Raw genomic sequence first — 22,898 nt, forward strand, 5'->3', positions numbered from 1 at the left:
TAATATGGTGGGTGGAACCTATGACTCCTTGTAAGCCATAATAGGCCCCTTAGTCTTGTGTAAATAATTTTAGAGAGTTCAAAGGCAGGGTTGTGAAATCCTGCCTTAATGGGGTATCAGATAAAAAAAATATGACTAAATGCAAAAGTATTGGATCTATGATCAATATTTTAAGTGCAATCATCTGTCTTCAGCTGACGAATCCACAGCTAATCTGCTGTGAGACGCAGCTGATCTGCTAAAATTGCAAAAGCAAATATGCTTGTTAGGGCTGGCGACTGAAAAGTAAATCATTTCAAAACACTGGACAACTGACTGGGTCGTGGTCTCACAAAAGATATGGTAAGAAGTATATTTGTTCTGTTGTTAAAGAGCTAAAGAGATTGGGTTTGTGGTTTTCAAGTGTTGTCCCTATGTTTGATTCAACATGCAACCAAGCAAAATATGTGAAACAAGTTCCTTGAATCCAGAAACTAATCAAATCATGTGATTTCCTGCTTTGGATGTCCTCAAGCTAGAAAGCTGTTAATTCATAGGACTACCTACATTACATGTCATCACACAGGTAAATATATTTCAAGTCTTCCTTCACATGAAGATACATGTGGCAACACATTCATTATTGAAAGGCTTCCGATTTTCTCTTATGAGATCTCACAGACAATATAACATTTTACTTACCACAGCAAGACTTCTTCCCACACATTTTAGAAAGAGAAAGGTATCTGCCAAGACATCTTCCCAAAGGAACTCTCCCAGTCGCTCTCTCAGTTCTCGTAGCCTCATATCAGGAGATGCCCTAAAACACCAGAATTAATTATTCAACTTGGAATCCCATACCATAAATTGTAATAGGCGTTATAGTGGCAATGCATATTGATTTAAAGTAATTACTTTGCTTTTAACGCTTTTCTGCAGTCGAAAGTACCTCTATATACCTACAGATGGACAGGGAATATTAAGCCTCAGGGCATGGAGTAAATATGCTTCACATCGAGAAGATGATGTGCCTGCAACAAAGTGGTTCTCCATGTGACAGCAGAGAAATTCGGAAGAAGGTGGTCTTGTCCCGTGAAGGAATACATGTTGTGGATTAGATTTTCGTGAATCAGAAGGGAAGTAGCAAATAGTTTGTACCCACGTTGAGGAGTCATGTCTGCAGAGGCTGGTGCTTTTCCTTGTATGCACTAGGGCATAGCAGTGGGTTACTTCCTAACAAAAAAACATCAGCAAGGAAATATCTTCTACCTTAGTTTCCAGGACCTTAAGATAGGACAAATGTTGTTTAGAGTTAATGTGAAGAGTACTGTGGACCTGAATGCGGTGAGAGCTAAAAGGTCGATTCCTAGAGTCTCCTAGATGCTTATTATTTGGTTCCTAATGGGTGGCACTTTTATGAGTATGATAAATTCTTTGCAAACAGTCGCAATGCTAACTTACTCTTGGGAGTAATTTGCGCATGTATGTTTGCTCTTCCACTTTCAGTAACTTTACAACTTTGGACTATTCACAATTTCCTAGAGTAAATCTACTCAAAAGTATTAACCTGCACCTTCCAATCCCCTGAAACAGGGGTTGGGCCAAATTTATGAGTCTAAGTTCCTACAGCCAAAAAGGACCAGTAGCAACCTACACGGCACACACTTCCACAGAAAATAATGGAGGCAGGGACATAACATAGAACCCCATCAGAAACAAAGTGATATTAAAATAATGATGTTCGATTTATAAAAAAATGTGTGTGTGTGTATATATATAAGGTTGACCCACCTTTCAGAACGCACACAAGGAGTCGGCAGAGTCCCGTTTTTTATTAGCAGTATCCTTTATTCATGGCAGCCGGCAAGCAGCATCTTGATCAATTTCAGGCCCTACGCGTTTCGGAACAACATGTTCCTTGATCACGGGTACTTGGCATGTGAATGAGGCAGAAGGGTCGTAATTGATAAGGTGAAGGAACTACGAGTCCCAGAATGCTGAGAAATTAACCACGCCCACTGGAGGGCTATCCACTGGAGGATGAAATAAAAACAGGTGACTCTTACCTCCGCCTATTCTGCCTCATTCACATGCCAAGTGCCTGTGATCAAGGAACATGTTGTTCCGAAACGCGTAGGGCCTGAAATTGTCTGCCGACTCCTTGTGTGCGTTCTGAAAGGTGGGACAACCTTGTGACGATGTTTTAACTGGCCAGTCCCGGTCGGGAGAATTGCACCGCCGTGACTGAAATATGGGCTGCCTCGTGCAGACAGAACTGCAACGCTGATGGCAGAAGGAGCGGTTTGTTGGAAGTAAAACCGGAGGTTGGCACCTTGTAACCCACTGGAGGGTAGAGATGAAGGCAAAAATTATTGTCAATGCGGCAGAAGCCCACCGAAGGGTCGTAATTGATAAGGTGAAGGAACTACGAGTCCCAGAATGCTGAGCTATTAACCACGCCCACTGGAGGGCTATCTACTGGAGGATGAAATAAAAACAGGTGACTCTTACCTCCGCCTATTCTGCCTCATTCACATGCCAAGTGCCCGTGATCAAGGAACATGTTGTTCCGAAATGCGTGGGGCCTGAAATTGATCAAGATGCTGCTTGCCGGCTGCCATGAATAAAGGAAACCTCTAATAAAAAGCGGGACTCTGCCGACTACTTGTGTGCGTTCTGAAAGGTGGGACAACCTTGTGACGATATATATATATATATATATAATCAAAATTAAAAGTTAAATAAAATATATTAATTTAATAACAAAAAACATTAATGATAACATATTTAATATTATTTTTATTTAAAAATAAATGTTTTTTAAATGAAAAAATGTTATGTATTACAATAAATCCTATTTAAAAAAATTGTAATTTTAATACATATCAAATAAATACAAACATTTCAGTTTAGGAGGTTTTATAAAAATAAATCATTAAAAACACATTTAATTTAATATATGTAACTAAATACTTAATTCAAAATTAACGTAATAATCCTGCAGAATTTTTAACATTTAAAATAAATCAATAAAATGAGTTTACATTAGAATTTAACGTAATCTGTTTTTACTATTTTGTTAAAGTTTGATAAATTTTTAAAATTCCTCCTATACTTTACCACGGGGAGATCTCTGCTGCAGTGATGGAGATCTCCATAAGGAAACATTTATACAGAAGTAAAAAAATGAAAAGACTATGGCAGGAAGCAATCTCAGGACATAATTATAGGAAGGGGCAATCAACGTTTTAATCACTTATACCGAGCCCCAAAATGAGAGGTTCCGTGCTTTCCATCATCGGAAGTTCAAGTTAATTTGGCAGGTCAGGGGGTGGAGACCATTAGTGACTATATCGCTGAGCCGTGTATTTAGAAGTATCTCCAAGTATTTTAGGTTATGTGCAACCGATTTCAAATTAGAGATCTCTATCGGTGGAACAGAACATGGGAAGTGATTTACACTTCAACCAGTTGATCTTGTACCCCAAAAATAATGAGAACATCTCTATTAGGGCCACAAGCGATGGTTGAGCAGCTTTGGATTTAGTCAGGGTGAGCATGATATTGTCAGCATAGACTAGTGCTTTTATTACCTCTGCTGAAGTGTGAATCCCATATATTTACAACAAGGGGTGGTGAGGGACAGAGTCTCTGAATTAAGCAGAATACTCTCACCCAGTCAAGAGATCAGGGCTAGATCCAACACCGTTTTTTAGCTCACTGCACCATCCCAGTTTCAGAACCTGGCTGTATGCAAATTAGTCTGTTCCTGTCCATCACCACCCCCTTTATGAATCGTTTTGGCCACCACAAGTGTGGAAAGGTATGCTCAGATGTGAGTCCCTTGCTCACTGCACCATCAGGATTCAAGCAAGCCGGGCCGAAGACGGCTGTAATGCCAGAAACCGGTCCCCGGAAGCTTGTTTCCTTTCCAGTAAAGAATTGGCTTGGTAGTTTGGTCTGCCCTGTTCCCATGATGCACTGGGCCAGGGTCAGACTAATTTGCATGTAGCCAGGTTCTGAGCTGGGATGGTGCAGTGAGCTAAAAAACGGTGATGGATCAAGCCCTGATCTTTTGACTGGGTAGGAGTGTTCTGCTTAATTCAGATACTCTGTCCATCACCACCCCCTTTATGAATCGTTTTGGCCACCACAAGTGTGGAAGGGTATGCTCAGATGTGAGTCCCTTGCTCACTGCACCATCAGGATTCAAGCAAGCCGGGCCGAAGACGGCTGTAATGCCAGAAACCGGTCCCCGGAAGCTTGTTTCCTTTCCAGTAAAGAATTGGCTTGGTAGTTTGGTCTGCCCTGTTCCCATGTTGCACTGGGCCAGGGTCAGACTAATTTGCATGTAGCCAGGTTCTGAGCTGGGATGGTGCAGTGAGCTAAAAAACGGTGATGGATCAAGCCCTGATCTTTTGACTGGGTAGGAGTGTTCTGCTTAATTCAGATACTCTGTCCATCACCACCCCCTTTATGAATCGTTTTGGCCACCACAAGTGTGGAAGGGTATGCTCAGATGTGAGTCCCTTGCTCACTGCACCATCAGGATTCAAGCAAGCCGGGCCGAAGACGGCTGTAATGCCAGAAACCGGTCCCCGGAAGCTTGTTTCCTTTCCAGTAAAGAATTGGCTTGGTAGTTTGGTCTGCCCTGTTCCCATGATGCACTGGGCCAGGGTCAGACTAATTTGCATGTAGCCAGGTGCTGAGCTGGGATGGTGCAGTGAGCTAAAAAACGGTGATGGATCAAGCCCTGATCTTTTGACTGGGTAGGAGTGTTCTGCTTAATTCAGATACTCTGTCCATCACCACCCCCTTTATGAATCGTTTTGGCCACCACAAGTGTGGAAGGGTATGCTCAGATGTGAGTCCCTTGCTCACTGCACCATCAGGATTCAAGCAAGCCGGGCCGAAGACGGCTGTAATGCCAGAAACCGGTCCCCGGAAGCTTGTTTCCTTTCCAGTAAAGAATTGGCTTGGTAGTTTGGTCTGCCCTGTTCCCATGATGCACTGGGCCAGGGTAAGACTAATTTGCATGTAGCCAGGTTCTGAGCTGGGATGGTGCAGTGAGCTAAAAAACGGTGATGGATCAAGCCCTGATCTTTTGACTGGGTAGGAGTGTTCTGCTTAATTCAGATACTCTGTCCATCACCACCCCCTTTATGAATCGTTTTGGCCACCACAAGTGTGGAAGGGTATGCTCAGATGTGAGTCCCTTGCTCACTGCACCATCAGGATTCAAGCAAGCCGGGCCGAAGACGGCTGTAATGCCAGAAACCGGTCCCCGGAAGCTTGTTTCCTTTCCAGTAAAGAATTGGCTTGGTAGTTTGGTCTGCCCTGTTCCCATGATGCACTGGGCCAGGGTCAGACTAATTTGCATGTAGCCAGGTTCTGAGCTGGGATGGTGCAGTGAGCTAAAAAACGGTGATGGATCAAGCCCTGATCTTTTGACTGGGTAGGAGTGTTCTGCTTAATTCAGATACTCTGTCCATCACCACCCCCTTTATGAATCGTTTTGGCCACCACAAGTGTGGAAGGGTATGCTCAGATGTGAGTCCCTTGCTCACTGCACCATCAGGATTCAAGCAAGCCGGGCCGAAGACGGCTGTAATGCCAGAAACCGGTCCCCGGAAGCTTGTTTCCTTTCCAGTAAAGAATTGGCTTGGTAGTTTGGTCTGCCCTGTTCCCATGATGCACTGGGCCAGGGTCAGACTAATTTGCATGTAGCCAGGTTCTGAGCTGGGATGGTGCAGTGAGCTAAAAAACGGTGATGGATCAAGCCCTGATCTTTTGACTGGGTAGGAGTGTTCTGCTTAATTCAGATACTCTGTCCATCACCACCCCCTTTATGAATCGTTTTGGCCACCACAAGTGTGGAAGGGTATGCTCAGATGTGAGTCCCTTGCTCACTGCACCATCAGGATTCAAGCAAGCCGGGCCGAAGACGGCTGTAATGCCAGAAACCGGTCCCCGGAAGCTTGTTTCCTTTCCAGTAAAGAATTGGCTTGGTAGTTTGGTCTGCCCTGTTCCCATGATGCACTGGGCCAGGGTCAGACTAATTTGCATGTAGCCAGGTTCTGAGCTGGGATGGTGCAGTGAGCTAAAAAACGGTGATGGATCAAGCCCTGATCTTTTGACTGGGTAGGAGTGTTCTGCTTAATTCAGATACTCTGTCCATCACCACCCCCTTTATGAATCGTTTTGGCCACCACAAGTGTGGAAGGGTATGCTCAGATGTGAGTCCCTTGCTCACTGTACCATCAGGATTCAAGCAAGCCGGGCCGAAGACGGCTGTAATGCCAGAAACTGGTCCCCGGAAGCTTGTTTCCTTTCCAGTAAAGAATTGGCTTGGTAGTTTGGTCTGCCCTGTTCCCATGATGCACTGGGCCAGGGTCAGACTAATTTGCATGTAGCCAGGTTCTGAGCTGGGATGGTGCAGTGAGCTAAAAAACGGTGATGGATCAAGCCCTGATCTTTTGACTTGGTAGGAGTGTTCTGCTTAATTCAGATACTCTGTCCATCACCACCCCCTTTATGAATCGTTTTGGCCACCACAAGTGTGGAAGGGTATGCTCAGATGTGAGTCCCTTGCTCACTGCACCATCAGGATTCAAGCAAGCCGGGCCGAAGACGGCTGTAATGCCAGAAACCGGTCCCCGGAAGATTGTTTCCTTTCCAGTAAAGAATTGGCTTGGTAGTTTGGTCTGCCCTGTTCCCATGATGCACTGGGCCAGGGTCAGACTAATTTGCATGTAGCCAGGTTCTGAGCTGGGATGGTGCAGTGAGCTAAAAAACGGTGATGGATCAAGCCCTGATCTTTTGACTGGGTAGGAGTGTTCTGCTTAATTCAGATACTCTGTCCATCACCACCCCTTTTATGAATCGTTTTGGCCACCACAAGTGTGGAAGGGTATGCTCAGATGTGAGTCCCTTGCTCACTGCACCATCAGGATTCAAGCAAGCCGGGCCGAAGACGGCTGTAATGCCAGAAACCGGTCCCCGGAAGCTTGTTTCCTTTCCAGTAAAGAATTGGCTTGGTAGTTTGGTCTGCCCTGTTCCCATGATGCACTGGGCCAGGGTCAGACTAATTTGCATGTAGCCAGGTTCTGAGCTGGGATGGTGCAGTGAGCTAAAAAACGGTGATGGATCAAGCCCTGATCTTTTGACTGGGTAGGAGTGTTCTGCTTAATTCAGATACTCTGTCCATCACCACCCCCTTTATGAATCGTTTTGGCCACCACAAGTGTGGAAGGGTATGCTCAGATGTGAGTCCCTTGCTCACTGCACCATCAGGATTCAAGCAAGCCGGGCCGAAGACGGCTGTAATGCCAGAAACCGGTCCCCGGAAGCTTGTTTCCTTTCCAGTAAAGAATTGGCTTGGTAGTTTGGTCTGCCCTGTTCCCATGATGCACTGGGCCAGGGTCAGACTAATTTGCATGTAGCCAGGTTCTGAGCTGGGATGGTGCAGTGAGCTAAAAAACGGTGATGGATCAAGCCCTGATCTTTTGACTGGGTAGGAGTGTTCTGCTTAATTCAGATACTCTGTCCATCACCACCCCCTTTATGAATCGTTTTGGCCACCACAAGTGTGGAAGGGTATGCTCAGATGTGAGTCCCTTGCTCACTGCACCATCAGGATTCAAGCAAGCCGGGCCGAAGACGGCTGTAATGCCAGAAACCGGTCCCCGGAAGCTTGTTTCCTTTCCAGTAAAGAATTGGCTTGGTAGTTTGGTCTGCCCTGTTCCCATGATGCACTGGGCCAGGGTCAGACTAATTTGCATGTAGCCAGGTTCTGAGCTGGGATGGTGCAGTGAGCTAAAAAACGGTGATGGATCAAGCCCTGATCTTTTGACTGGGTAGGAGTGTTCTGCTTAATTCAGATACTCTGTCCATCACCACCCCCTTTATGAATCGTTTTGGCCACCACAAGTGTGGAAGGGTATGCTCAGATGTGAGTCCCTTGCTCACTGCACCATCAGGATTCAAGCAAGCCGGGCCGAAGACGGCTGTAATGCCAGAAACTGGTCCCCGGAAGCTTGTTTCCTTTCCAGTAAAGAATTGGCTTGGTAGTTTGGTCTGCCCTGTTCCCATGATGCACTGGGCCAGGGTCAGACTAATTTGCATGTAGCCAGGTTCTGAGCTGGGATGGTGCAGTGAGCTAAAAAACGGTGATGGATCAAGCCCTGATCTTTTGACTGGGTAGGAGTGTTCTGCTTAATTCAGATACTCTGTCCATCACCACCCCCTTTATGAATCGTTTTGGCCACCACAAGTGTGGAAGGGTATGCTCAGATGTGAGTCCCTTGCTCACTGCACCATCAGGATTCAAGCAAGCCGGGCCGAAGACGGCTGTAATGCCAGAAACCGGTCCCCGGAAGCTTGTTTCCTTTCCAGTAAAGAATTGGCTTGGTAGTTTGGTCTGCCCTGTTCCCATGATGCACTGGGCCAGGGTCAGACTAATTTGCATGTAGCCAGGTTCTGAGCTGGGATGGTGCAGTGAGCTAAAAAACGGTGATGGATCAAGCCCTGATCTTTTGACTGGGTAGGAGTGTTCTGCTTAATTCAGATACTCTGTCCATCACCACCCCCTTTATGAATCATTTTGGCCACCACAAGTGTGGAAGGGTATGCTCAGATGTGAGTCCCTTGCTCACTGCACCATCAGGATTCAAGCAAGCCGGGCCGAAGACGGCTGTAATGCCAGAAACTGGTCCCCGGAAGCTTGTTTCCTTTCCAGTAAAGAATTGGCTTGGTAGTTTGGTCTGCCCGGTTCCCATGATGCACTGGGCCAGGGTCAGACTAATTTGCATGTAGCCAGGTTCTGAGCTGGGATGGTGCAGTGAGCTAAAAAACGGTGATGGATCAAGCCCTGATCTTTTGACTGGGTAGGAGTGTTCTGCTTAATTCAGATACTCTGTCCATCACCACCCCCTTTATGAATCGAAGTGTGAATCCCTGCAATGGATTGAGTTTTCCTGATGTGAGCACTAGCATTTAAAGGGCAAGTAGAAATAGTAGGGGTGACAGGAGGCACCCCTGCCTAGTAGTCCCTCTTTCAATATCGTAAATGGTTATGACAAATGCCAGACACATGACATTAACATTAATGTAAAGGCATCAGCCTAAATCCACAACCTCCTAATTGGCTGAGTTAATCTCCATCCACTTTAGGACTGGCACGATGCTCAAACCCCTTTAATCCATCACCATTATGAGACCCAGAGCAAAACAGCCTAGAATTCAGTTCACTATGTGGGCTATATAAAATATGCTTTGTTATTTTGGCTGTGTATGTTTTTATTTTCAGCATTTATTGTATTTCTATAACTTGGAGCAAACCATATTGGGGAATTGATTTTTTTGGTAACAGAGCTATGTGTTTAAGTGTTTATTTGGCAGGAAGCTCAAAACCAGTTTGCCATTTAGAAGGCAATGTGCTTCTTTTATGATGTGTCATGTAATTTGTGTACAATAAAATCAGTTTTGACAAACATTTTTCTAAAAGTACCTCATAAGGGTACCGTTTTACATGAATAATAAAAATGGAGCACTCCTAGCTTGTTCTCAACCATACAGCAAGCTTACTCTGAAAGAGTTTTGTACAAAGCCATGCTAAGTGTGCACGTAGAGGGTTTCTTGCTGCACACATATAAATTAAATTAGAGGGAACATTGCTGCTGTGCTCCTGACTCTCCATATGAGTGTTGCAGTGGGCTCTTTGGGCCACCAGACCTCCCTTTGCCCTTGATCCCCCAGAGTTGAGCTGGCTGTTGTGATGCGGGTCACGCCGCCTTTCCATAGTCCGTTTCTATGGCAGTCGTGACTTCAGGAGTGGTCTCTCGTCATTCAGTTCTACTTCTACTTCTACTTCTAGTTCTACTGCACGTTTGCCAGCAGTGTTGTGAGCCAGACCTGGCACTGGTGAATGAAGTGTCATTGAAAGAAACACTCAGAATGTGCTGTGGGTGATGTTTCCTCTCAGCACTTAAGGGGCATTTTCACATTTTCCTTCCCAACACCTCCATACCTGCCAAGGTAGTAACAGGAGTACAATATTTAGTGACTTTCACCCTGTCATAAATAAGGACAGCAGACCCCCACTGTGGCCTGTTTCTGCATGATAGTCCTGCAGCAAATATCTCAGACTGAGGAATCCCCTCAAAACCTAGTTCTGTGGGCTCTGAAATAAGAGCTTATTTTGGGAAATCCCAAAATGAAAGTCTTGGTGCTAACCAAAGAACGAAGTATCTCCTTGGCTAATGCCAACAGATGCCTGTACAACATGTAATTCCACCAGACCATAAGTTAATGCTTATATAGGAAGATCGACAATGTCATATTCATGAATTTGCTAAGTAATTATTACCTAGCAAGAGTTGTTGTGGAGTAACATGCAGTTTTCGATGCTTTAAGCAGCAAGATATTAATGTTGTTGTGTTTATGGGAAATTTTCCCTGATAAATATCGGAAGGTTTCACCAGGCAGTTTTTATCACAAAACTCCTAATTCCTATAAATGCTGTAACAGTAGGATCCTCACATGTCGGAATGTATCGGCCACTCATAATAAGGGCCTTTGTCTTTTAAACAACTCCTAGGCATGTTGTGTGTTGTTAATAGTAAGAAAACGGATACATGGCCATACTGGTGCTCTGTACTCAAAATAACTGTAACTCCATGCTTCAGTGAAGTATATGTACTGCGACCTACAAGTTATGCGATTGTCTGGACACTGCCTATAATGGAATATCCTACTTTGGTGATGAGTTGCCATGAGCAAAGTCTAGCTAATATCAATCTCACTGACAATAACACACAAAAAAGTAATAAGGTGATTTATCCTCTGAAAGAAAGTGGAAGTCATCAGAGTAAACATTTCTATTAAATCTCTTTTTATTGCAGTTCCTACCAAAAGGTATGGGAGTTGTCACAGCTCTCCATACAGGTATATAAACAAAAGATGAAGGCCACAAAGAGAGAAGACTAGGCACTGCAGCCATTTTGAACAGTGTGAGCTATCTTTTCAGTTTTTTTCTGCTTTGTGGTGAACAGCCATAGCATTAAAGCGATCAGGAAAGCAGTAATCATGAATGGTATGTGAAAATGAAGTTACATTTGCATAAGATATTTGATCAGGGTTATTAGACATATGGTTTGCTTTCCTGGTTTCGCCTTTAAGGAAATGTATACACAACTGAGTGTAGGAAATGAACATTCTACTGCTAGCATGGTGCTTACACGTTTTGTAATGTGTTTTGCATTGGGCGATTAACAAAGCATTCTAGTGGTAGAGGAGAGTAGAAGTGCATATGTCATCCTTTAAGTTTTACCACCTCGTTTTGGATTGAATGTTGCCAATAGAGGGGAATTCACCAAGGGGAAGAGAAATGTGGAAGCTCAGACAACACCTGAAATTACTTTACCCTTGCTGCACATTTAGGGTGTTCCGCCCACCACCGTTTGTGGTGGGACCATCTCCATGCAAGGCCTTGTGTAAACTTTGGTCTTGTATCAAAACTAGTGACACACTTTGACAGCACATCAGGAATATTTGAAATGTTAGTACAGGAAATGTCACCACAGTTTCTGAGTACAGTTCCAGTTCCCACATTCATGTCACTGACTCCACCATATACTATGACGATGCAATAGGCATCGCAATCTTTTTCCTGTGAGGTGGCTCACATTACTAGGGAAAAAAAGCTTGGCTGCTGTGAAGGCGCAGTCAATATCATGCAACTATCATCCATCTGTTTAGAAGAGGTACTTACTCTGCCACACCAGCAGCCTTTCAGTCCACATGGAATGTACATAATCAAATCCTTAACGTAAAAATAGCTATTAAAAATAGGCAGTTTGTGATCTTGAGGAAAGAGCAGCAAAGTCCCTCATATCTGTTCTACTAATAAAATTCAATTGTATGGAGATGTTGAGGAGTTCTCTTTTCTGTGATTAGCCATTTGGTGTCACTGCATTGCACGCTATGTAGAGAAGCATACAGCATTTCTATGTACACTCAGACTGGCCCAAGGAGGACGCATATTGATGAGCAGAGTAATGGAATCCATTTACATAACTGAACACATATTTCTAGATAATTTACATTCATGGAAACATTTTGTATTGAAATTGCCAAATTGTAATTAGTTTTATATTGCTATAAACACTTAGAAGTATATTTATGTCCATATCCATCCAACATGACACCTTTCACCAACATCATTTCATAAACTACAGCTCACCTTATAAATCCTGCAGAAATGAATTGACTGATAACATCACTAGAAACTGTGTTTAATTTTGAATTCCAAAGTTCTTCAGGTACATATAAAACATGGAGCTCCAACTAAGAGAAGAAGAGAGTGGCACTAGTTAACTCAAACATACAGTATAGAAAGCTATAGGTTTTAAAAGGCAAACATGTGCAAACTAAGACAGAGTGTTTTTTATTTCTAAATAGAAGGATTATTTTAATGTAATCATTTTTATTGAGATATTGACATGTAAAAAATTGCCCATAACTATGCATATATGAATATACTTATATATACAGAGAGTGATAATTACAAATTGACATATCATAAATGCATATATTTGTTACAGTAATGCTAAACATAAATAGTACAAAATGCAATATTGACTGCATAAGTGAAGATTATTATGAATTTTCAAATATAGAAATTAAGAAAATAAGAAAAAACAATCAACATATTTTAAAGCCATGATGTGGAATAGTGTCTGCAAATCTGTCTCAAGAGACAGGTAGGCATATAGGGAGAAAAAAGAAACAGAACAGAATAAGAATGAAACGAAAGAAAGAAACAAAGAATATGATTAAGGAGAAATCCTAAATACTGAAAGTCTGTGATAATTATCATATACAGTCTATAATAATATGGCAAGAAGGCAAAAAACATAAATAAGACAATAAGCCTTTCATAAATGAAAAAAACAATATATTAATAAAATTGTTCAATAAGATTGGTATTATTGAGGTTATGGATAGCTATAAATATAATATCTCATTTAGTTGACACCAAACCAGTTCCCAACATGTATTAAGATCAGAAGAATTACATGAGCAACACAGAGTATTATGAGAGTCTGATATTAAATTATAACTAAGTAAAAAGTAGTATGTTAAAGTTGAAATACAAAGTTTGATTCATATTAGCTATTCCCTAAATATGTTGACCACGTAATATGCTGATCTAATTCCCATCAAGAATCAAGAAGGATATTTAGTTTGTTGCAATTCTCTATAAGGAAAGCAACTGGAATTATGTGGTAGGTAAGGACCAAATAATGCAGGAGACTTGGCTTAATTGTACAGCAAAAAAGGCAAAGTATGCAGTTTTGTGTGGCACATTCTGTGATAGTATTACTTTCTCCTTTTGATATTTATGCACATAGTAACACTACTGAGGCAAAGATTGCATCTTATTAGGACCAGTTTAACACAAGCATACAGCAACAGGCAATTGAAAGATGATCAGTCAACTTTTGCAAAGGGCCTTCCACTGAGCGGAATCAAGTGTTGCCACGTTTTAGAAACTTGAGCTCAGTTTCAGCTAGAAACTACTTTTTTGTTATAATCTGCAAATTATACAGCAGATGATGAATTATGAGGCAAATGTGGCAAACCCATAATTATACAGAACATGCTGCAGCTGCAGAATCACATAATTCCAGAGGCTCTGTCTATAAGTAACTACAGATCTTAGTCTGAGTGATTCATAAACAATAGTAATATGGTTGTGATTATTATATACATTAGTTTCTAAAGTATCTGAGGGGATTAGTGTATCAGATATACTATTAGTTAAAGCTGGATATCAATAATAAAAATAATTTAATACATTGAAAAGGATTTGTAACTCAGAAGAAGGTAAGATTGTATTATCATAAAACAGGTGAGATACTATGAATATACATCTGTCATTCCGGATCACGAGAAAATCCCCTTTCAATTTATATTCATGTAATTATTGTACCATGTAGATGGAATGAGAAAACCCTTGTTAATGCTGGATTTTAAAATTTAGATAACAACTTGTTCAAAACATTAAAGACATAAGTATAGAAGAAGGATAATTTACCAGGCAACATAGATAAGGTAGCTAATGTGTTAGCACGAACATAATTTTTATTGAATACAGCTGAATTGAATACAACCTCACCCATCAGTATAGATATACTGGAAAACAAGCTTTTATAAGAGGTTGCATTTTTTCTTTAAGGACTGATAATTTAATATTTGTAGCAGAATTAATATCCTTGCCAAACCAGGCACATTTTATTTGAACTTCATAACAATTCAGAATCTTACATTAGTTTCACACTATGCTTTAAATCTGAGACCTTCAGACTTGTTTGAGATGAGTTTATAACCAGAAACATTGAAATATAAATTTATCTAATTAGGAAAAGATTGCAAAGATGATTGTGGACTGGACATATAGTAGTGCATCATTGGAGTAAGCTGAACATTTTACCACATCACTACCAACCTTTAAACCTTTGATGAAATTATTAATTTTAATCTGTTCCAAATGTAAAATAAATATGAAAGGAGACAGTTGGTATCCCTGCCCCTTCCAAGCTCCAAATTAAAATAGGGTGATAACATACCATTTATAAAAACACAAGCTTTAGGATAAGAATGTAATAGTTTGATCTTGTTTGTAAATTTTGAACTAAACCAAGTAAAGATATGACTATACATCTTTAGCTATGCATATTAAAAGCTTCTTTGACATCTAACAGTACAGCTCATAAAGAAATATCAAAATAAGATGTTTCCATTTCACATTCATAAATATTCTAGAATTAGCTGAGGAGTACACTTTTAACAAATCCAGACTGATCTAATTTGACAAGTGTAGGAATGAATGTTTCTAACATATTTGCTATACTGTTTGTGCAAAGTTTAAGGCACTATTCATTAAACAAGTGGGTGCATAATATTTACAGATCTATGTTACTTCTCAAGTTTAAGAATTAGTGTGATTAAACCTCACAAAAGGGTCACAGACTTTTGAAATACATAGAAAAAAGTTACATAATTTGAGAGTTAAAACAACAAATTATAGATTCACCATCAGATTCTAGTGCTTTACATTTCTGTAAGGAGGTTATTGTTTTTTAACCTCTTCCAAAAATATGTTTTTCCAACTCTTCAAAGTCTATATTATCATTATCCTTTCTGAAAACATTACTAAAGTACTGCTCCAGATTTGAATGTGAAGGAAGTAACTCTTCAATATGTAAGGTTTTATAATAATGCTGGAAAGCACTCAATCTTTTTCGCCATGCAAAAAACTGTGAACTGTGAGCTGAGCCCCTTTCACACCAATGACTGCAGACTTATTGTAGGGTGCCTGACGGCAGAACCTATATCTCCTTCCGGTGATGTTTCTTTTATGTCTGGGGCTTCTTGAGGGGCTGGGAAGAGATTGACAAGTGGGAGATGTAAAACTGCAGTGAGGAGATAAAAGGGTATTCTTTCTTTTGTACTGTCAAAGGGATACCAGATTGTAATACTCAGTGATTACTGTAATGGACCCCCTGACTATTGAGTAGACTTTTTGCTAGTTGCCCAATCATTGATGGCAGTATCTAGATGTAACTGATTGAGGGCATGGCCTGGGTTCTGGGGTTGGTTGGGGATTGTTATTGATGTTTTTTTCTTCTTTATTGATTAGTACTTTTCTTTCTTTGTCCCACCTGCTACGGTGCCTCCTCCTAACCATATGGATCACAGAAGGGATTTCTTACCACACACATAATACATGACCACACATGAATATAACTTACTCACATGGAATGGGAGGGGCATTGGCACCTTGACAAGATCCAGTCTTATTGAAATGGCGTAGCATTCAAATTGCCTGCCTTCAGGAGACACACTTAATGGAAGAAGGGCTCCCGAAATAGCATAAACGCTTGCGGGGCCTCATACTGGGCATCACTTACTCTGCCTATGCTAGGGGGGAGTTCTATTATGGAAAGCCCCAGATGCCCCGTTTGTCCCAGACTGCACCTTAATTGACCCAGAGGGCAGGTACGCTACTAATGAGTGAACGCTGGATGGAGGCCCTCTCACCATGGTAGTACTCTATGCTCCTAATGTGGACCAACTCCTCTTTTTAGTCTCATTGACACCTGCCCTTTTCCACCAGGCATAATCCCACATATTCTGGCGTTGAAATTTTAATTGTTTTCCAGAAGTACTGGACAGACCCACCCCTTCCTCTCCTGGTTGCAAAATCACACTATGCCACTAAACAACTGCAGTAATAGGCTCATAATATACAGGTGTTAGATGTTTGGCAGATGCTCTATCTGCATCAGCGGGAATATTCCCATTATTCACTCCACACGAGGATAGACATGGTGTACAGTAATGGGACACTAGTGAAAAAATGCAGACAAGTGGAATACTTGGGATGGACACTGTGTGACCACTGCCCCTTGATAGTGACCTTTCATTGGGGTAGACCATACTCAGCCATTCCCACCTGGCGACTACAACCACAGCCGCTAGCGGACATGGCGTTCTGGCCATCCATAGGGGAACACATAGATAGATATTTTACAGTGAATGAGGGCTCTGCATCGGATGGAATGATTGAATGGGATGCGTTCAAGTGGTGTTGAAGGGCATGTGTATGACCACGCAACACAGCATAAGGAGGGCCCTAAAGGATAGATTGAGATCAGCGGAGATGGACTGAGTGTCAAATCCGGCCACATATCTAGTGTTGGAGGGTATTAGGACGGACTACAGGGACCTGTCTGGGCATTTGGCCAACTTAGATTTCAAGGAATCCACCAAACAACAACATGAATTGGGAGACATGGCCAGCGGTTTGCTGGCATGGCTGCTGAAATCAGAATGTCCACGCACTCCTATCAAAGATATCCGATAAAACACAGGCATCATAGTGAACTCTCAGTTAGACATCAATAAGGAATTTCAAAGTTACTACAAGTAATTATACCGGGCTCCCCCGGGTGTGACCCAGGAGGTGATCCTCAGTTATCTGCGGCCTCGTGAGACACCCCTTTTCAATCCACTATTGGTGCAAGAATTTTAAGCTCCTCTGACTCTTGAGGAGGTTTCATTAGCCATTAAGGACATCTGGTAGTGATGGCCTACCTATGGAGTTCTAGGACTCATACCCCATCAGCTTAGCCCCGCGGTTATTAGCTTTATATGAACGGGTCAGACTCGCTGCCGATAGCAAGGATGCACGTTTGGGCGACAAGAGATCTCAGTAATCTGGGCGAGAGCTTTTCAGGGCTCCATGAGGAGTGGAGTACTTTTAGACATATAATTACGGTGGCACTAGGACTTACGTTTTTTGAAGTGAAAGCTTATCAGGGACCTCCGGAGATGGGATGAGACTGAGACCCAAACTTGGATATACGTCTACAACATTAGACACCGCGTTGATCTACATATATTATTCCAACAAGGATCTTTCTAGATATTTTCCGATGTGATACTTTTTAGAAGTCACTGCGTGAATCCTCACCTAAGGAGCGTCTTGACTTTTTTTCGTATAATCACCTTGAAAACGTCTATGAATAGACGAAACACGTGTTGGCAAAATCCTTGCTGGGAGTACCAAAAGAATAAACCAACAAGTTGAACACCAAATCCTTGGACTCCTTGTGACTTTATATACTTTGTGACAATATTAACCCTGGGTGAAGCACTACGCTACGCTCGCCTAGTTTGCGAAGTTTGTGCTACTTCGCTCTATGCGAATTGCACGTAGCACAGTGCAAACCTGTGTAGCGTAGCGGGCTTTTTTTGCCTGCTCGTGGGTCTTCCCCATCTCCCTTGTTGTTTGCCCTGGTCATGGAACAATTACCTTGTCTTCTTCGGGAGCGAGCGATTGCATGGGGATACCGGTCGCAGATCACTCACAAATAGTTTCTATGGATGCAATGATTCCCTGGTTTATTTGAAGGTAGACCCATCAATTTTGCTAGTGTTCATGTCGGCTTTGAACGATGTAGGCCAGGTGTCTGGCCCCGGGATCATTTGGGGGAAATCGTGCCTTCTCCTGCTGCTGCAAAGACCTGAGCCACAGCATACTCCAGGTGTAAACTCACTCTGGCTGTGGGCGTACAATACCTTCAATACCTTCAATTTCCTAGGCATTCATAATTACTACCTGGAATGAGATCCTATAGATGGTAACCTCAGTAAGGCGCTCACTTCAATCCGGCAATCGCTACCCTTTTGGACACAGTTACCACTGTCGCCTATGAGTAGAGTGCCCATAGCAAAGATGTTGATGCCTTTATTTTTTTGCAGTACTTCCGGTGATACTGAAGAAACCATTCTTTCTGAAGCTACGGGGACTGCTTGCCTTACTTATTTGGGGTGTTAAAAGACATAGGATAGCAATCACGATGATTAATCCAGCATTAGAAGGGAGAGACTTGAGCACTCCCAATTATGAGCTTTATTACCCTGATGCTCAAATTCAATGACCATTACGCTGGTGGCATGACATATTGTGTCCTGAAAGAGATACCCTCAGTCTTGATCTTAGATATGGCTCACTATTGGGGTGGTTCCTGACATGTCCTTCCTATCACGCACTGCCAAATGTTCTGTTGAAGGTGGCAGTATGGTGTTGGAGAAAATATATACACTGTGGACGGTTCCATGTTTAAATATCGATGTGAAAAATATCGATAAAAAAAAATCGGTGTTAAAATATCGATTACAAAAATAACGACTCCCTATTCTTAAAAAGGTAAGTACAATAATATAGACTCAAAAAATATCAATGTGAAAAATATAGATGTCGAAAATATCGACTTAAAAAAATAACATACCTTAAATTAAATAAATAAAACTAATATTATTAACAAAATAAATAAATGTAATATATATTTTAACTAATTATAAAAAATAAACTTAGTGTAATAAATATAAACATAAAAAATGTACACATACCTATATTTACTTAAATACATTTTTATCTATTATCTTTATTTAATTTATACACTTTTTAAATTAAATAATTTGAATTTTAATTTTAATGAATTTATTGAGCGCACTGTTACCGGGACGGTTTCCTGGCGCTAGACAGCGGTGAACCAGAGGGTTAGGGAACGGAAACTATACTGCTGGAGGGCTGGGGAACAGGAAGGTTTTAAGGTGTCTACGGAATTCAACATATGAAGTAGAAGCTCTGAGGGCAAAGGGGAGGGAGTTCCAGAAGGAGGGGGCTAGAACCGCGAATCTCGTCCCCCCAGACCTCTTCTTCTTGAAGCGTGGAACTGTCAGAAGAGCCTGGTGGGAGGAACGAAGCTCTCTAGCCGGGAGATAAGGGGATATGATCTCACAGAGAAAGGCAGGGGCAGTCCCAGATCTAGCCTGGTAGGTCATGCAGCCCAGCTTGAAAAGAGCCCTCTCCTTCACCGGAAGCCAATGCAAGGACTGCAACAGAGGGGTGGCATGATGAAACTTGGGGAGTCCATAAATCAGGCGAGCGGCCTGATTTTGTATCTGCTGCAGTCGATGGATCAGGTAGTCAGGGGCACCGTTATAGACCACATTCCCGTAGTCAAGGCGCGATAGCACCATGGCCATGAGAATGAGCTTTAGGGCAGGAACAGAAAAAAAACGGGAAACCTTGCGGATAGTGCGGAGGGAAAAGAAACAAGAGGACACCACCGATGAGACCTGTGTGTGAAGCGAAAGCTGGGAGTTAATGAAGATACCCAGGGTTTTGACCTTGGGAACCGGGGAGGGGGGAGAACCAAGTGAGTCAGGCCAAAAGGACGGGGACCAAGGACTGCAACCACCCCCGATGGTGAAATAAACACATATATAAATAATTGAAAATAATATATTCTATATTTAATTAAGACATTAAACTATTAAAAAAAAACATATATTTAATAACAAAATAAAAACATTAGTAGGTAAAACGTTGTCTAGCGGGGGGGGGGGGGAATTACTATTCCCACTCCAGTGAGTGCAACAGTAGTAAAAACGCTGAATAGCGGAGGGGTAAAATGTACTATTCCCAATTCAGTGAGGGTAACAGTAGGGAACGCGCTGGATAGCGTGGGGGTATATATTACAATTCCCATACCAATGAGTGCAACAGTAGGGAAAGCACTGGATAGCGGAGGGGTAAAAATTACTATTCCCACTCCAGTGAGTGCAACAGTAGGGAAAGTGTTGGATAGCGTAGGGGTAAACATTACTATTCCCACTCCAGAGAGTGCAACAGTAGGGAAAGTGTTGGATAGCGTAGGGGTAAAAAGTACTATTCCCACTCAGTAGCGGGCGGTGGTGGGAGTAGCTGCCAGGCGGCGACGTGGGGAGAGGGAGGGGCTGGGTGGGGGTAGTAATCTATGGATTACGGAGGGTTACAGGTAAGTAAACATATGAATAAATAAAATTAATTTTGTTGCGTGCACTGCATCCCTAAATGCGATGCAGTGCACTAGAAATTAATTTTATTTATTTATATGTTTACTTACCTGTAATCCTCCGTAATCCAGTGCAACATTAGGGAAAGCGTTGGATAGCTGAGGGGTAAAAATTCCTATTCCCACTCCAGTCAGTGCAACAGTAGGAAAAGTGCGAGATCCCAAAACAATAAAAAACAAAACCATCACAATTTTTAATAAATTACATTTCCAATATTAACATAATTAATATATCAATTTAAATATATTATTATTAACAAAGATAATAACAAATAATACATTGCACATTATTTAACACTATAATATCCACAACACACATCTAAAATTAATTACACAATTCAATTTAATAATTACTAATTAAGTAATGAAAATGTATTTATTAGTTTGTATTAATTAATCAATACAAATTAATTACTTACCACCTTTCACACCATTTACACATATAAACACCACAACATCCACCTATAATTAATTACACAATTACAATTACTAATTAATTAATGGTAATTAATTTATAAATATTTAATAATTAATCAATAAATAATTAATTACTTACCACCCTTCACACCATTTACACATATAAACACCACAACACACACCTAAAATTAATTAAACAATTAACATAATGAAATATTGATTGACTAATTGAAATTAATTAACAGCTAATTATTAAACTATAATTAATTAATCAATTAAAACATTAATCATTCAATAAATGTTATATAATTAAATCACTTCCCACCCTATGTCTCTGGGAACGAGTTCACATCAGAGCACACCAGACCCTATCTCCCACAACCCTTCATAAATAATTGTTCTTGCTACTTAATAGATTAAAAAAAAAAGTAATGAACCTTAAAACTAAAGAGAAGGAACAGCACATTTTTGTAGCTCAACTACTCTATGAGATACATTAACATACTATACATACTCCTCAGATCGGGCTGCAAATGTGCCTTTGTTGCCCGTGACAGCCTGATTGTTACCTGCATTAAATGAATGAATGATTGTGTTGTTTGGTGAAGCTATAATCCATTGTGTTTCAACTGAAAATCATTCAGTACCATAAAGAAGAGAAAGAGAGGGTAGGATTACCTGAGAGGTGCTTCCTCAAAAGTATCAACCTTGGTTGCATGCTTCATATTTGGGTTTGTCTCATCCGCCTGACAATTCTTTAGGGCGATGGATGAGTTCCTTGATGTTTGATGGAGTACTTGTATTTGAGATGGGTGAACCTTTAATGATTATGAGATGAGGGATCCTATGGAGGTGATTAAAGATCCCTTTCAAACAACCTATAACACTTTTTTATTTAGGGTTTCTAAATAGATAATAAAAACAAGGGCATTTTGGGGATAGCTATTGTTTCCGCATCACAGTGATCAACATGTTTCAACCTGGCTTTCTTCCGCACTGTGATCCCTAAACAAAAGAGTGATCTTTTACACAATGCAAACACACACATTCCAATGTAGTGCTTGTAAATAATTGTGGTATTAGTCAACATCTCCTGGGGGCGGGGGTTACTGTAAGGATATAGGGTGAGACATCCAGAACACATGAACAGTATGCATTTTATAAAGTGCTCATTAGTCCAAGTATCAGCCATAATGCAGACAAGTAAGAAAGTGTGCTCAGTAGACAAACGTGATAATATACTTTAAAATGTCACTACAAACATATGCTGTGGAGTGCGAAGCTTCCGTGCATGTGTGCCCTTATTACTTTTAATCTTACCCAACTAGTACTAAATCGTAGGCTCATGCAAGATTATAGTGATTTTATTTCAGATCTATTTTATTTTCAGACAGAAACTCAAGGAACAAGTCCGGCTGCACACAGCGTTAAGCCTACAACCCTATACAGGGCCGGCCGCGTAAGGGAATGTTTCAGTCACTGAGAACAAGTTGTAACACAGCGTATAGGCTACAACCCTCGAGGGGCCGGCCACATGGAAGGATATTTAGAGTCAGAGCTTTAGGGCATAACGCCCCAGAGGATCCACAGCTACTTCGGACAGGTAACAAGCCTAAAGGTAACAGACAGATCTCAACCGAAATGAGAACCATGAGAATAGTAAAAGGAAAGAGAGATAATAGGACATATCAGAGGATAGAAGAGTGATGTGTGTGGGTAGGGGAGAAGATATTCATTTATTTATTTTTTTAATTTAAGAAGTTTTATATAGCGCTAGCCAGACCGGAAGGTATCAGAGCGCTTTACAACAAGTTAGAGAGCAGTGCAAAAGAAAGCAAATATAGTACAGTCAGCGAGACGTTCAGGATACGAGTCAGAGTAGAGATGGCCATCCGCATTGAGAAGAGAGCATAGGCGTTTTAAACACTCCAAGCGGTTCCTATCTGTTCGCTAGGGATCGGTCGAGGAAAAAGATTTTGAGTTGGCTTTTGAATTTCGGGAAGTAAGGAATAGTTCTGATGTGGGGGGGAT

At 41.4% G+C, this 22,898-nt stretch overlaps 1 protein-coding gene across 1 annotated transcript in view; it reads right to left on the reverse strand.

The window, feature by feature from the left end:
- Positions 1–22,898, reverse strand: part of SPATA1 (spermatogenesis associated 1) — a 451,261-nt gene that overhangs the window by 299,484 nt on the left and 128,879 nt on the right. Inside the window, exons 2-3 of the mRNA XM_078645859.1 lie at positions 12,221–12,324; positions 682–799 (exon numbers count right to left, since the gene is read on the reverse strand). Of these exons, the coding sequence (XP_078501985.1) occupies positions 682–799; positions 12,221–12,324 (222 nt within the window). The remainder of the gene's footprint in view (positions 1–681; positions 800–12,220; positions 12,325–22,898) is intronic.

Source organism: Lissotriton helveticus, chromosome 1_1 (genome assembly GCF_964261635.1).
Source record: "Lissotriton helveticus chromosome 1_1, aLisHel1.1, whole genome shotgun sequence".
NCBI lineage: Eukaryota > Metazoa > Chordata > Amphibia > Caudata > Salamandridae > Lissotriton > Lissotriton helveticus.